The following is a 14,666-nucleotide window of genomic DNA, read 5'->3' on the forward strand; positions in this document are numbered from 1 at the left end:
AACACGACGTAGATGTGCAGTGGTGTTACCTTTTCCATCATTTTATAATTACAATTTTGTTTGGTACAAGTATGTCATAACATGGAGGCAATTCGGAGGAAAGTCTTAAATATTTTTCTTGGGGGGGGGGGGGGTTGGACACGTATTTGCCCCTCCCCGTGGCTACGGACCTTCTTGTGGTAAAACGTCTTGAAGGTAATCACGAGTGACCATTATCGTTCTATCTAGCATATTTTGATACAATACGATTAATGCTATACTTCTCGTAAAGGTTTTTCTTTCAGGTTCAGACTTCATTGTGCTTAATTGAATTTCCAAGAGTTTAATAAATAACCTAACAAAGAGACATGGTTCTTGTGAAATTTCATATATCGATCTGTCACATTAATCTATTTACGTTCGATTATTCGATTTTCTATATCTCTCATACAGGGAAGTGAGGCCTAACAAGGTTTCATCATATATGTTCATAACAACAATGTCAAATATGGAAATTTCTTTCAATTGGAATCCCCTTGTTTTTGGTATTGACTTCGCTTTAAATCGTTAATAACGTGTTTATAATGAACCGTCTGAAGCTATTCACCAAAACACCAGCAGCGTGACAAAGAAGAGAGAATTTAAAGAACAGCTGGTTGCGCATGCGTGAGATTCTACGGTTTTCTCATGAGAAGACCCGGAAATTGTTAAAATTAAGCATCTCAATGATGGAACATCACTGGTTAGTGAGAAAATATCAGACGGCCATTAACGATTGTTTTTTTTTATTGACATTATTATTATAATTATTATTATTATTATATCAACATTGCCTATTGTGACGTTACAGGAGTCGATATCGAAATAAAAGAGTTTTATTGGCTTAAACGTCGATGGAGGTTAATCGACCGGTGTATTTTACAACATGGTTCATTGACGAAATCTATGGAACGCGAAAAGGGAAAAATTAATTTGTTGTTTAAACTAAGTTTGTTGTTGTCTAACCTAGGTTTATTGTTGCTGCTATTTTACCATGTTGTTGTTGTTACGTTGATGTCTAAAGTCACGTCGATGACTAAACGCGCGTTGATATCTGAACTCACGTTGATGTCTTCCGTCTCGTTGCTATCTAAAGTTACGTTGTTGTAACAAACACATTGCCAACGACCACCATTCTTTCTTTTTAAAAAAACCTCTTCTCAAATTTCTTCCAATCCTACAGATGATTGTTTGAAACGAAATAAAATCATAACAATCAACCGCAAGTTGCTTCCGTGTATAGCTAACAACATTTCTGTTAACAGAGAGTTTTTCATGCTAAATATAGCCAATGATGTTTTTTTACAAATTTCAGGCGAGTTGATCGACTAATAGTCACATACCCATTGTCTGTAAACATTCTTGCATCTTTGGTGCTCAATGAACACAAAGTATGATGGTTTAATTATGGAACGCGAAAAGGGAACAAAATCGTTAACGTCCTGATTTGTAGCAACAACCATGTTAATTTCGTTTACAACGTGATATGTAGCAAAAACCTGATTTGTCGAACAAAATCACGTTTGTTAACTTATTTACATGATAGTTACTACAAATCAGGACGTTGTTAACGATATTGTTAACGTAATATTTGAATCCTTGTTTTGATCACAAAATGTTATGAGTTGAGATAATCTATAAATTTTTTGGGAAGCTTACATCTCTGATACTGAAAAGGACTTTTCAGCTCACAGTATGTTTGTTCTCTCCGTATTGAGAGTGGCTAATGTGAAATGTGCATTCATAACACAGTAATTTCTTCGTTGCAAACTTGCGTAAAATTTCGCGGTCCCTTTGACCACGTGCTTCAGTCGTGATGTTGGTGCAACGTTCGTGTGTATAAGCTACTGTATTTCATACATCGTCAAAAGTAGTCACTGAATTTTGAGATATTTAGTCGACATTGCGTAAAAAGTAATATACATACTATATTTTTCGTGGAGCTGGTTGTTTCCAAATACTGCAAAGCATCAGGGTAAATGTTGGATCAGTTGCTATGGTTGGAAGTAGTCTGCGCTTCGTGAAGGGCACAATATTGAAGTACGTATGCAATACACTCACTGAACTAATTTACTAAACCCGCCAAGCAAGTTCATTCGTAACACCAATCCAGTTCGGAGTTTCGATATGTGACAGGGAGTGTGGGGTAAATGGAATATACACAAACCTCGCTGAGCATTGTTACGAGTTTTTAGACCAATAAGACCGCTTACATTCTATGAAAGAAACAAATCTTCTAGGATACACTTCGAGTTTTGACTATGCGTTGTAGGTACGATTTTCAAGATTTGCGCATGTGCAGTTGAAACTCCGAAGTTCGAACAGGCTTAATGAACTGCGGGAATTTACGACATCACTGCAGGTACGGGCATATTTGGAGAGTTGGTCGTTGGTGAAATCGCTGCAAGGTCAAAGCATAGAGCAACTACGGAGTTGGCGAGGAGGGAAGTACAAGGGCGGTTGAAAGGGCCTGGCAGGGCGGGCGAAATGAGGGGCTGAATGGACCGCCCCTTTAAAACAGCGAAGCTAGGGCACTGGATGGCATCTGCCCTATATATTGTGTGGAGCATTCACAAAGTACAGGCAGTGATACGATCTCATCTTTACAACTATACACTAGTAAAAGTAGGTCATACAATAAACGTAATTAGTGTCGATCGGGAAACGTGTGTTTAGACATCAACGTGAGCTTCAACAGAAACATGGTAAAACAGCAGTAACGTTTAGACAACAACAAACTTAGTATAAGCAACAAACTAAAGTTCCCTTTTCGCGTTCCATAGAAATCGGCATTCCTTCACCGCACATATCATGTGGATTATCCAGTGTTTGTTTCTTTAGAAGCAGACAACGTTACCGACATGATATTCGCAAACGAAAGTTCTCTGGAACCTATTAATTGCTTCATTTTTCTGCGGCATTTCGTCAAGCATTGCCATCTGACAACGTCTTGTTTTTGTACTGTAGAAAACGGCTTGACATTGTACCTTGGTACACTTCATTATACATTTAGATTTGGTAAAAAATCCTGGAACAGATACTCGTCTACTGCCCTCCACTATTGACGCTGCAACACTCGATATATTAAAAGGGTATCCCAGATGACTTCCTAAAAGTTAGAAATGAGAAGAAGACAATAATGAACTTGTTTCAAAGTACTTAATGTTCCAGAGTTAAATAAAGTTATAGCTTAAGGTCAGTGAATCACAAAGATTGGTAAGACATACGTCATAATGTCACTGCAATAGTATAGCTTAGTTGAAAACCCAAGTGAATAATAACAAATGATGAAATTAACAAGAGAAATGTTCTCTTTTATGTTTATCTGATCGATTTGTACTCTTAAACTTACTTGAAGTGGTTTCTATGGTGACTATTTCCGGTGATGTGGTCTCCATGGCTCTCAGACACATTTCGTCTGTAAAAATGATATACAACCGTGAAAATAGAAGTAGAACTCTATAAAATGTCTATATTACTTAACTTTTGCACCATTATATTTTTGTATCCTTTAACCATTACAACAAAAAGGACAATGTTGTTGATCAATTTTCCGCAGACCTTTAAAGCGCCATTATGCATTCCATTGTAGACATTCAACTAACCGATCCCTCACTCTACAATCCTTTTGGTACTATAGTAAATAACCACACAGATTCAGACGTTGTACTTTCCCCAGAAAGATATTCGGTCCATTCACAGAGAACTAGCAAATGAAATATCCAAAACCCAAACAAAATTTCTCGTTTTTTCTCATTGTTTTGGTCGAGATGAAAGCATTCGTCCGATTAGTGTTTTCATCTCGTCGTCCATAACAATAACAAAAACTGGACATTTTTGCTTTGGTTTGAATTTTGCAATCGCAAATTTTGGCACAAGAAGTACATCATCGTGATTATGTGAATATTTTTTACTCAAAAGTATAATGAAGATAAGATGTTTAGACCGACGAGATATAATGGATTATGGGTTATTAAGACTGTAACTATTTAAAGGGTGTGAAGACTCGCGCACAAAGAAACATCTCATGCCGGTAATCTGACCTAGTTTCGAATGAGGTGTAACAGAAGTGTTAGACACGACCATCGATCCCAGAAAATACACACACAGCTTGCTACCGTCGGTAATTAGACACTAGTGTACAGTCAATACATACATCTACGGTCAATACCCACAACACAGTGGCATAACAGCGATGGACATCCCAGGTCTAGATAAAAGATAACAAAGTATCACGTTTCATTACTGTCTGTTTTTTGTGTCATTTTCGAGGAACGGAAAGTTAACTTTTGCAGAGCGCGGCACGCGATTTGGGGCAAGATGGGAAAAGATAAAGAATGGATATACTAGTGGTCACTACTTAGGTCAACGTGATATAAACTTTAACACATTTTGTTTCACATCGTGTAACAAAGATGCAATTTAAAACTAGGTGGAATCTCTATCCAAATTAACACATGAAGAACAATATAACAGATCCGGATGCTCGACCACTTCAACGAGGGGGAAGGGGAGGGGTAGATACATATATGCGCCCATTTAAGTAACTTATATATCGGCAAGGCAATTTTTTCGGCAATTTTTTTACCTTCATATTCACAAATGTACCCATATTCTCTATTACACTTTGAATCATGCCAAGTGTTAGGTTCAGCATCTGTTATAACACCAGCTGGTACAATCCTATAACATCCGCTTTCATCATCATAGGTATAGTCGTGATCACCGAATCCGCCCTCGAAGGTAATAGGTGTGCCATCCATCCAAGTTTTGGACTCTTCTTTGAGTCCGTTCGCCCCACACCAGTACTGAGAGTCCAAATCATAGACTCCAGCCAACCAAGTCATCTCTTCTCGTGTCTCAATCTTTACGAGATGAGATGCTTCTGATTCACAAGTTTTATCTGCATCTGGACGTGATGCTTCTGGCGATGTCACGATATTGTAACAAGAGCAATCATAATTGTAAGATTCAAATCCATCGGGACATTCTAGAATACAAAAAGGAAAGTGTCGAAAGGAGAATATCTGGTGTTATTAGTTCATTGTTTGGTCTTGTTATTTAAAAGTAGAGAGCGTCCTCTCGATAGACGGTATTTACTCTTTATTTCCATTGGTTCTTTTTATATGAAGTAGAACAACGATTTTAAACGTTCAAGAACGTCAATGTTGTGCAAATATTAAACAAAAGAATAACATAGGTTAAAAAGTGTCTTCTTAATTTACACGCCCAACGTTTGGGAAAAAATTGAAGTCCCAGATCTTCCAGGGGAAGCATCGTTTGAAAATTCTATCAAGTTTTTATAATGCTATACTTGGAGGTGGGGGTGTGGGGTATGGGGTGTGGGGGTGTGGGAGGGCGCCAATGATAGCCTTTGAGATTTGAAATAGATGACAGCAACAAAGTACGTGTTCCTAACACAGAAAACACAACACACAATAATACTACAAGAGATAGAAGCTGGAAGTTACTTACCTATTGGCAGAGTAATGTAGAAGCAAGCTGACCAAATCAGCAATTCAAACTGGACGTCCATATTAGCGGGTTCTGTTATCGTTAGTGTTCAAATGTTTCCAAGAGATCGATAAAATCACTAAATGACAAGTAAACCCAGTTGGGATGTTAATGTATCTGCTTTATGTATATGCATAACAGAGAAAGAAACTTCCAGGAAGAATTTCTCATAGCATCTATTGTTTGGATTTGTTTTATCAAGTTTATTTTGCGGGGTTTTAATGAAATGGTATTTATCCCTGGATGTTAATAATCAAATATCACTGGGTGGTAAAAGTATCAAAATCATCCAATTTCTCAAGTAATAACACAACGGACATGTACAATGATACATGTAATGTAAATTAGTCCAGAATGAAACACGGCTAATGTAAATGAGTCCAGAATGAATTTGAATTGCGTAATGGTCTCATCCTTCAATGTTTTCTCTGGTTCAAGTCCAACCAAAAATATGAAAACATTTCTTTTACTTGACACATTTCATATCAATGTATCTTCAATTTTAGTCTGCACATGTAAGACTATGCGTACCGGTATACATACATGTGATAGTTCCTTCAGGTTACCAAATATCCGCACAAACAACTGTCGACTTACAAATCTCAATCTTTTTGTAGTCTGCAATATTCAAGATCTCAGCCCACTGTGATATATGCAGGTATTTCACTTGTATAAGACTGACAATATTTTAGTCTGCACTTTGTTGTGCTAAGTTATCATTGAAATATGCAGACCTATACAATAGTCTTTAATGTTACAACGATGACTGGTTGTGAAAGTTTTGCTGTAAATGTTGTGAATTATTTAACATTCACATGCTCATGTTCACCACACGCCACTGAATAAATTGACTGTTTTTTGGCATCACATACTTATATACTTCAGCCAAAGTTTGTGGTGATCTAAAAATGTCTTGACATTTCTTCAAAGTAATGTGTATATTTTGAGGCAAACTATTCGGGATCATATTTTTCGAACGATGCATACAGGAAAATATCCTCCATATTAAATTACCGTACACACATGATTAAGCATACTATATGAGATATGTACGTCACTGGCAAAGTTTGGCAAATATTTTTAGCGAAATTTTAGGTTATTCTATAGATTTTTGTTGTAAAAACAAATACACTTAAAACGTATAAATGGAGGAATGTTTGTTCAATTGATTAGAGTTAGTTCGTCAAATTGGGAATAGCCACTCGATGAATCTAATAAGCTTGTAAAACGACCTACAACAGGTAAATCAATTTATTTTACCGTTTTATGGTTCCTTTATTTTTCTATACTTCCAAGTAATGAATATACTTCATATCGAATATGTAAATGACATATACCTTTATAAATCGATATTTGGATTTGCAATTCTTACTTCCGAGCAATGGAAATCAATAATAGTAATTGAAAAAAAAACGTATATCTATGGTTGACCTCATAAAGCCGAAATATAACCTTTTTTGTTATTTCTTTAAATGGATGGGGCGGTTAGGGAGGGGTGTAGAGATAAGGGAAGGATGTGAAGGTACGAGGTAGATGGGAGAATAAGGGAGGGATGGGAGGTACAAGATGCATGGGAGGTAAGGGAGGGGTGTGGAGATAAGGGAGGGATGTGGCACTGTATGGAATCAGTACGTTAGATAATACTAGCACGTCATTGTTCTTTTTATTTAATGTACAATTTATTAATTCAAGAGGAAATTTATATATAATATATATCATCGACAGTATGATAGTCATTAACGGTAATGTGGCGATCATGATGAAGACAGTTATACCCATGACAACGGTAACGATCGTTCTATCGATACTGCTGATTACTGTGCATGTCGTCATCGCTGGCATAGTAATCAATAGTATCGATATGATCTGTGGTCATCGTTAACGTTGTCATCGGTATAACTGTCGGCTACTGTCGTCATCGTCGTCATCATGATCGTCATTATCGGGAATGTCGTCATTATCATTGGCGTATCCACTTGGTACTAAACAGCCTAACATATGCATAATTAATGACATTGGAAGTGGTTAAAGCAATTTTTGAAATATCAAATCAGAATGAACATAACTATATTTCAGTGACAGCGACACAAATAGGTCTGTATAACATAACATATATAAATCCGTATGCTATGCTGTGGTACAAATTCGTTGCTGCATAGTCCACACTTCGTTTATTTATTTTTATCCATAGAAAGTCCCCTTTTACGGACTTGCCACCAGCAGACACATGTCTTGTCTGATTATACTTTGAATATAAATATTGTGACGTCATGACAAATTTTTGTCGAGGATATATATGCTAATTTTATGCAATCGAAGTGTGCCCGAAGGAGTCCTCTCGTATGCATTATATATCGGAAGATATATTCACGTATATACGCTGTAAGAACTGTGTCCGAGAGTCTTATGAAACTTTACCTTCAACATTCGAGATATCCGATAAACAACATAATACATTGTCCTTTCGGCGTTCCATAATCCGATGACTTCGAATCGTCCGAGGAAAGTATGAGAAATGACTTGGACGTGCGGCTATATGCTCAGATGTTGTTTTAACAAAAATTGGACGTATTAAACACATACTGTGTAATCTCCTAGTTTTTTACATGTAAATACACGACTTAATGTACGAACGTTCTCTCCGTGAAGTACCTCTTTGTTTGGTAGTGCCATTTGACAAGTATTCGTCATAATATCATAAGATATCGCAGAACAACTTTGTTGCAAGCATTCGTGAGCGCACTGGGTGGAACTGAATGTTCGAGATGATTTCAAAACACTGCTTTTAGCTGATATGGTCAATCCGAGAGAAGGTAACCCGAAAACTAACCCAACGTCGATCCCTGTAAAAAAAAAAAGTAAAAAAATGTATTCGTTCCTCATGCCAATTAAAAAAGAAACAGACAAAGTTTGAAACCATTTCTTGACAATTCAGTGATAACTGTAAGCAACTATTCAAATGTCTTTGTCTTCATGCAGTATCAGCAAGAAGAGGGAGTGGGGGGGGCGTGGGGGGGGAGGGGAAGGCATTGTACTCCTTTTATACCAGTAACGAGTATAACGTCTTCCTACTTCTCTTTCATGTAATTTATATAATTCCATGATAATTCCTAACAAGGCCCATCTATTTATCACCTTCTCACCACGACTTATGACTTTATCAAATATCTTGCACTCAGCTGGAGGTAAGCTATGATGTTCCATACGGAAAAAACTCTACCAGCACAATGGTCTTATAGGGTACGTCTTATTAAAATCCCCAATTGACTTACATATTAAATCATAAATGTAATTTGCTCTCTTAATCTAGATAGAAGTTCTCCCTAGCTAACCGCTACCCATCACTCGATAGCTGACAAGTTGGTCTTTCATGGAACCATCAATTTTTGGTATCATGACAGTGCAGATTTTTTTGCTATGAGAGCACGAAGTTTTCGTCACTTGTAAACAAACCTCTTCCCTCAGTTGTGTATAATTTTCGTTCGCTGCCCCTGGGAGGCATAAAGGGGTCTTAAATTGTCTCAATTGACTCAATTATTGCACCACATGTACTTCCATTCATGCTCTTCAACAAGCAAGATCCATGCAGATCCAAGATAACATATCAAAATGTTACTACTATATTTTGGCACTTTTCCTGAGATAGGAGAACATTCGGGCGGATTGATATAGACTCTTATAGGAGTATACCACTATATGTGCTATCATGATACAGTATATTGTCACTTTGAATTGTTAATACTTAATCTGTGCAAATTCCCATTTCAGTACCAATTACTCATGGTAATATAATCTGGTAGAACTGAATGCAACAATTTTGTTCGAAGATAATGTGTACAGAAGGGAATCTTGAAGAATTTACTGTATTTGCTTTTAAGAGATATTATATCAACAAAAAATGGAACAACACTTACCTGGCAGTCCCATTGTAGAACTTTCGTCTGTGGAAATGACGTCAGAGGTCGTCGTTTCTGAGAATGGATATGAGCAAGAAAGAAAGAATGAAAATACTCATGAGAAATCAATTCTAATGGAACCTCACAAATGAATTTAAATCACTTGTAGGCACAATGAGTAATTTGCGACGATATTTCTAAGTAAAATTTGAACAAAAATGATATACTAACGTCCAATCTGATAATGCAAAATATTGTTTTGTTGTTCATTTGTATGCTTCTAAGTTTTTGGCACAACTGATATTTAATCGATATACAGTTACTTTGAAAGATAAATGTAATTTACAAAGCTGTATTATCATGCGCAATGGGAACCCTAATAGTTGTGAGTTTATAACGGGCTTGCTCAAGTTAAAGATATTACTTCACTATATTAAAAAATGACAGGTGCATATTATCAATTTCAAAATATGAATTGAACCGTGTTTTTTGTTGTCCTCTTGAACAATGATGACATTATAACAAAGGAAATCGTAATGGTCATTGGTAGAGTGGAAGGGATATGGAAAATGGGCCACATTGGAGTCTTGGAGACCCTCTTATCATTTAGATAGCATGCACTGTTCTGTGCAATGTTTATAAATGTTTATGTCCCTCATTGTATTTACAAAATTTCAATCACCATATTTCCGTCTGTTTGTCTATTTTTATGTTTCCAAAGTTCTCTTCTGTATATATTATTATCATTTTAGCACCTTTCTACACGTTTGTCGACTTTATGCAAATTGATTTACAAAGATGACGTGATCATAGTCAGAAGCGCAGAGGATAAAGCCAGAAGATTCATAAATTCATGATACATTCGTGGGCGTATGAAGAATGTTTTTGGTGGATGGAATCTGATTCTTTTTCTTTTATTCTGACAAATACTGATCCCACATTAATTTCTACGTGTTGTATGCTTCCCTAAGAAGAGATTTATTTATCAAAAAATCTTCGATTTGGTTTGTAATGGATAAATAAGTTGAACAGCTTTTACCTGATGTCGACGTTAATCTTTCCTCAGTTGTTGAGGTTGCTATTGTAGTCGTCAGTATAACCGGATCTGCGAAAAACCGTAATGTCCATCATAAAAAGTAAAGTGGAATAAGCAGTTTCAGATGTTTTAGATCAAAACAAACAAACGCGAAGGAAATATAATACACAGATAGAGAAGATATAATTAATATCTAACAGACCAACATGTAGCTATGGAAACGGCGAAAGGATAATAAAAAGAATGGAATGTGTCTATTACTACTAAAATATAAGCTTTAGTATAATTAAGAATACGATTCATGACAGTTGAACCTGGTCCATCAAACTATACTCACAGGCGATATTGAAATATCAATTTTCAAGTATGAATGCAGGGTGGGTGGGGTATATGGTTATGACTCCTTTTGTCGATGTCCTATTGAGGTCATAGGTTAGGATCATTGGTTGAGGTCATTGGTTGAGGTCATCGGAGGAGAGGCAACCGTATAAAGTGATTCAACATGGGGGACCACTTTGCCATTAAGATGACATGCACTGGTCAGCCTAATATTTATTACGTACCTAAAGTAGAGGGCAGGCTTTCCGTGGTTAACGAAACGCTAACAGTTGTCGCCTGTAGGACCGGTTCTGGGAAAATGCAAATAATAGAAATGTCAAGATATTGTGTCTTGGTAATGGTGGGTAATAATTGATTTCATTATTCTACGTAACCATAGTTACGTCTATAACATATGACGTTTGGCATACTGATTTCTGTCTGATCGTTTGTTCATCTGTTTGTACCAAAGATTCTGTTTCATATGAATATCATTGTAGCAACTTAATTGCACGTTTGTCGAAAGCTACATCACACGAGTAAATTAATTAAAACAGATGACGTCATCATAATCAAAGCCCTGAGACAATTATGTCAGCAAGTACTCTCATGGAAAGTCTTCTTAAATTATTATTAAATTCATTTTCTGGTGGACGAAACCCATGACCAGATGCATTATTATTACCAAATCATTAATTATTATCAAATCCAGTTGGACATCCTGTAACTATGGAAACGGTCAGATAAAGAGAAAATTCAGTAAATATGGCGCAGAATATATGGATATAAAGATACGGGTACCGAGAACTATCTACCACGAAAAATTTAATTTAACAGATCTGTTAAATAAAAAGAAATGTTTTGTTTGTATCTATGGAACACTTAAAGGAATAATCTTAGCAGTTGCGCAAGAAGTTATCAAAAAGTGTGAGCAATGTGTGAACAATGGGGTATCGAGGAGAAGCTGTTACAGTAACACATTGGGAGCAGTGTGGGGTATCGATGAGATGATGCTAACAGTAAGATAGTGGGAGCAGTGTGAGGTATCGAGGAGAAGCTGCTCACAGTAAGATAGTGGGAGCAGTGTGGGGAATCGAGGAGAAGCTGCTAAGAGTAGCATAGCGGGAGCAGTGTGGGGTTGCCCTTGCCTATCCCGCACTTCGACATTGATCCCGACCCCGCGGCTGTAGCCCTGGACTCCCATGCCCTTCTCGGTTGATCAAAGCACTTGTAAAATTGAAATAAATAGTCACAAGTAAACTTCTGCATGTGTTTTTTTTTTGTTTTTCGCAGAATGGGACTATTCAGGTTTCTATTCTGCTTTTTTCTCTCTCTTTTTTTTCTGGACAAATACTGATCCCACGTTAAGTTGTACAGCTTTTACCTGATGTCGACGTTAACCTTTCCTCAGTTGTTGAGGTTGCTACTGTAGTCGTCAGTATAACCGGATCTGCGAAGAAACAGTAATGTCCATTATAAAAAGTAAAGTGGAATAAACAGTTTCAGATGGTTTTAGATCAAAACAAAGAAACGTGAAAGAAATATAATACACAGATAGAGAAGATGTTGAAACATTTCTATAAGCTTTTTATGAATCTACTTAACTGCTTTCAACCGTTGTTTGCTTTCAGACGAAATGTTTTAATGTGGGTTATGGTAACTATGGAACAACCACCGCCACGTGCATATATTTGGTCCACGGAGTGCTATGGAACATGTATTAAATCATTGGGCTAGTTGGACGAGATATTCACTTATGCAATTTAAACTTATAAAAATGATGTGAGAACTACTTTAGATTAGACTACCCATGTAAATAGTTACCGACCGACGTTGATTGCAGGCTAGAGTATTACTTACCTAATTCAAATTCACAAATGTAAGAGTAATTTCTACTACATGGTGCGTCATACCAAACGTCATATTCGCCAAGGCCTACGTCTGCTGCAATTCTATAGCATCCGGTGTCCTCATCAAATGTGTAGTTATGAGTACCAAAATGTTTGTACTCCATTACAGACCCATCGTCCCACGTTTGGATTTCGTCCTCGAGGCCGTTTGCACCCAACCAATATTGATAACTGCTGTTGTATGTTTGATTTAAATAAATCTGTTCTGCTTCTGATTCTATAAACACGAGATGTGATGAATTTGATTCACATACTGCTCGAGATTCAGCACGATCCAATGGAGGCCAGGTAACGATATCATAACAAGAGGATAGAAACTCATAGTCAAATCCAGTTGGACATCCTGTAACTATGGAAACGGTCAGATAAAGAGAAAATTCAGTAAATATGGCGCAGAATATATGGATATAAAGATACGGGTACCGAGAACTATCTACCACGAAAAATTTAATTTAACAGATCTGTTAAATAAAAAGAAATATTTTGTTTGTATCTATGGAACACTTAAAGGAATAATCTTAGCAGTTGCGCAAGAAGTTATCAAAAAGTGTGAGCAATGTGTGAACAATGGGGTATCGAGGAGAAGCTGTTACAGTAACACATTGGGAGCAGTGTGGGGTATCGAGGAAATGATGCTAACAGTAACATAGTGGGAGCAGTGTGAGGTATCGAGGAGAAGCTGCTCACAGTAAGATAGTGGGAGCACTGTGGGGAATCGAGGAGAAGCTGCTAAGAGTAGCATAGCGGGAGCAGTGTGAGGTTGCCCTTGCCTATCCCGCACTTCGACATTGATCCCGACCCCGCGGCTGTAGCCCTGGACTCCCATGCCCTTCTCGGTTGATCAAAGCACTTGTAAAATTGAAATAAATAGTCACAAGTAAACTTCTGCATGTGTTTTTTTTTTGTTTATCGCAGAATGGGACTATTCAGGTTTCTAATCTGCTTTTTTCTCTCTCTTTTTTTTCTGGACAAATACTGATCCTACATTAAGTTGTACAGCTTTTACCTGATGTCGACGTTAACCTTTCCTCAGTTGTTGAAGTTGCTACTGTAGTCGTCAGTATAACCGGATCTGCGAAGAAACAGTAATGTCCATTATAAAAAGTAAAGTGGAATAAACAGTTTCAGATGGTTTTAGATCAAAACAAAGAAACGTGAAAGAAATATAATACACAGATAGAGAAGATGTTGAAACATTTCTATAAGCTTTTTATGAATCTACTTAACTGCTTTCAACCGTTGTTTGCTTTCAGACGAAATGTTTTAATGTGGGTTATGGTAACTATGGAACAACCACCGCCACGTGCATATATTTGGTCCACGGAGTGCTATCGAACATGTATTAAATCATTGGGCTAGTTGGACGAGATATTCATTTATGCAATTTAAACTTATAAAAATGATGTGAGAGCTACTTTAGATTAGACTACCCATGTAAATAGTTACCGACCGACGTTGATTGCAGGCTAGAGTATTACTTACCTAATTCAAATTCACAAATGTAAGAGTAATTTCTACTACATGGTGCGTCATACCAAACGTCATATTCGCCAAGGCCTACGTCTGCTGCAATTCTATAGCATCCGGTGTCCTCATCAAATGTGTAGTTATGAGTACCAAAATGTTTGTACTCCATTACAGATCCATCGTCCCACGTTTGGATTTCGTCCTCGAGGCCGTTTGCACCCAACCAATATTGATAACTGCTGTTGTATGTTTGATTTAAATAAATCTGTTCTGCTTCTGATTCTATAAACACGAGATGTGATGAATTTGATTCACATACTGCTCGAGATTCAGCACGATCCAATGGAGGCCAGGTAACGATATCATAACAAGAGGATAGAAACTCATAGTCAAATCCAGTTGGACATCCTGTAACTATGGAAACGGTCAGATAAAGAGAAAATTCAGTAAATATGGCGCAGAATATATGGATATAAAGATACGGGTACCGAGAACTATCTACCACGA

At 37.0% G+C, this 14,666-nt stretch overlaps 2 protein-coding genes across 4 annotated transcripts in view; both read right to left on the reverse strand.

The window, feature by feature from the left end:
* Nucleotides 1-2,855: 2,855 nt before the first annotated feature.
* On the reverse strand, nucleotides 2,856-6,355 carry LOC139964981 (perlucin-like protein). Its single transcript, XM_071967099.1, has 4 exons — nucleotides 5,494-6,355; nucleotides 4,607-5,008; nucleotides 3,371-3,436; nucleotides 2,856-3,127 (listed from the first exon to the last, which is right to left on the reverse strand). Exons 1-4 carry the CDS (start codon nucleotides 5,552-5,554, stop codon nucleotides 2,856-2,858), a joined length of 801 nt encoding a protein of 266 aa, XP_071823200.1. The 5' UTR covers nucleotides 5,555-6,355.
* A 1,379-nt stretch (nucleotides 6,356-7,734) lies between these two features.
* LOC139964849 (uncharacterized) overlaps nucleotides 7,735-14,666 on the reverse strand; it is a 28,351-nt gene continuing 21,419 nt past the window's right edge. For all 3 annotated transcript variants that reach the window (XM_071966871.1, XM_071966870.1, XM_071966873.1), the window contains 8 exons: nucleotides 14,175-14,573; nucleotides 13,699-13,764; nucleotides 12,643-13,041; nucleotides 12,167-12,232; nucleotides 11,028-11,093; nucleotides 10,468-10,533; nucleotides 9,447-9,503; nucleotides 7,735-8,375 (listed from right to left, as the gene is read on the reverse strand). In XM_071966871.1, the coding sequence (XP_071822972.1) occupies nucleotides 8,104-8,375; nucleotides 9,447-9,503; nucleotides 10,468-10,533; nucleotides 11,028-11,093; nucleotides 12,167-12,232; nucleotides 12,643-13,041; nucleotides 13,699-13,764; nucleotides 14,175-14,573 (1,391 nt within the window). In that variant the 3' untranslated portion in view covers nucleotides 7,735-8,103. The remainder of the gene's footprint in view (nucleotides 8,376-9,446; nucleotides 9,504-10,467; nucleotides 10,534-11,027; nucleotides 11,094-12,166; nucleotides 12,233-12,642; nucleotides 13,042-13,698; nucleotides 13,765-14,174; nucleotides 14,574-14,666) is intronic.

Source organism: Apostichopus japonicus, chromosome 23 (assembly GCF_037975245.1).
Source record: "Apostichopus japonicus isolate 1M-3 chromosome 23, ASM3797524v1, whole genome shotgun sequence".
Taxonomy (NCBI): Eukaryota; Metazoa; Echinodermata; class Holothuroidea; order Aspidochirotida; family Stichopodidae; genus Apostichopus; species Apostichopus japonicus.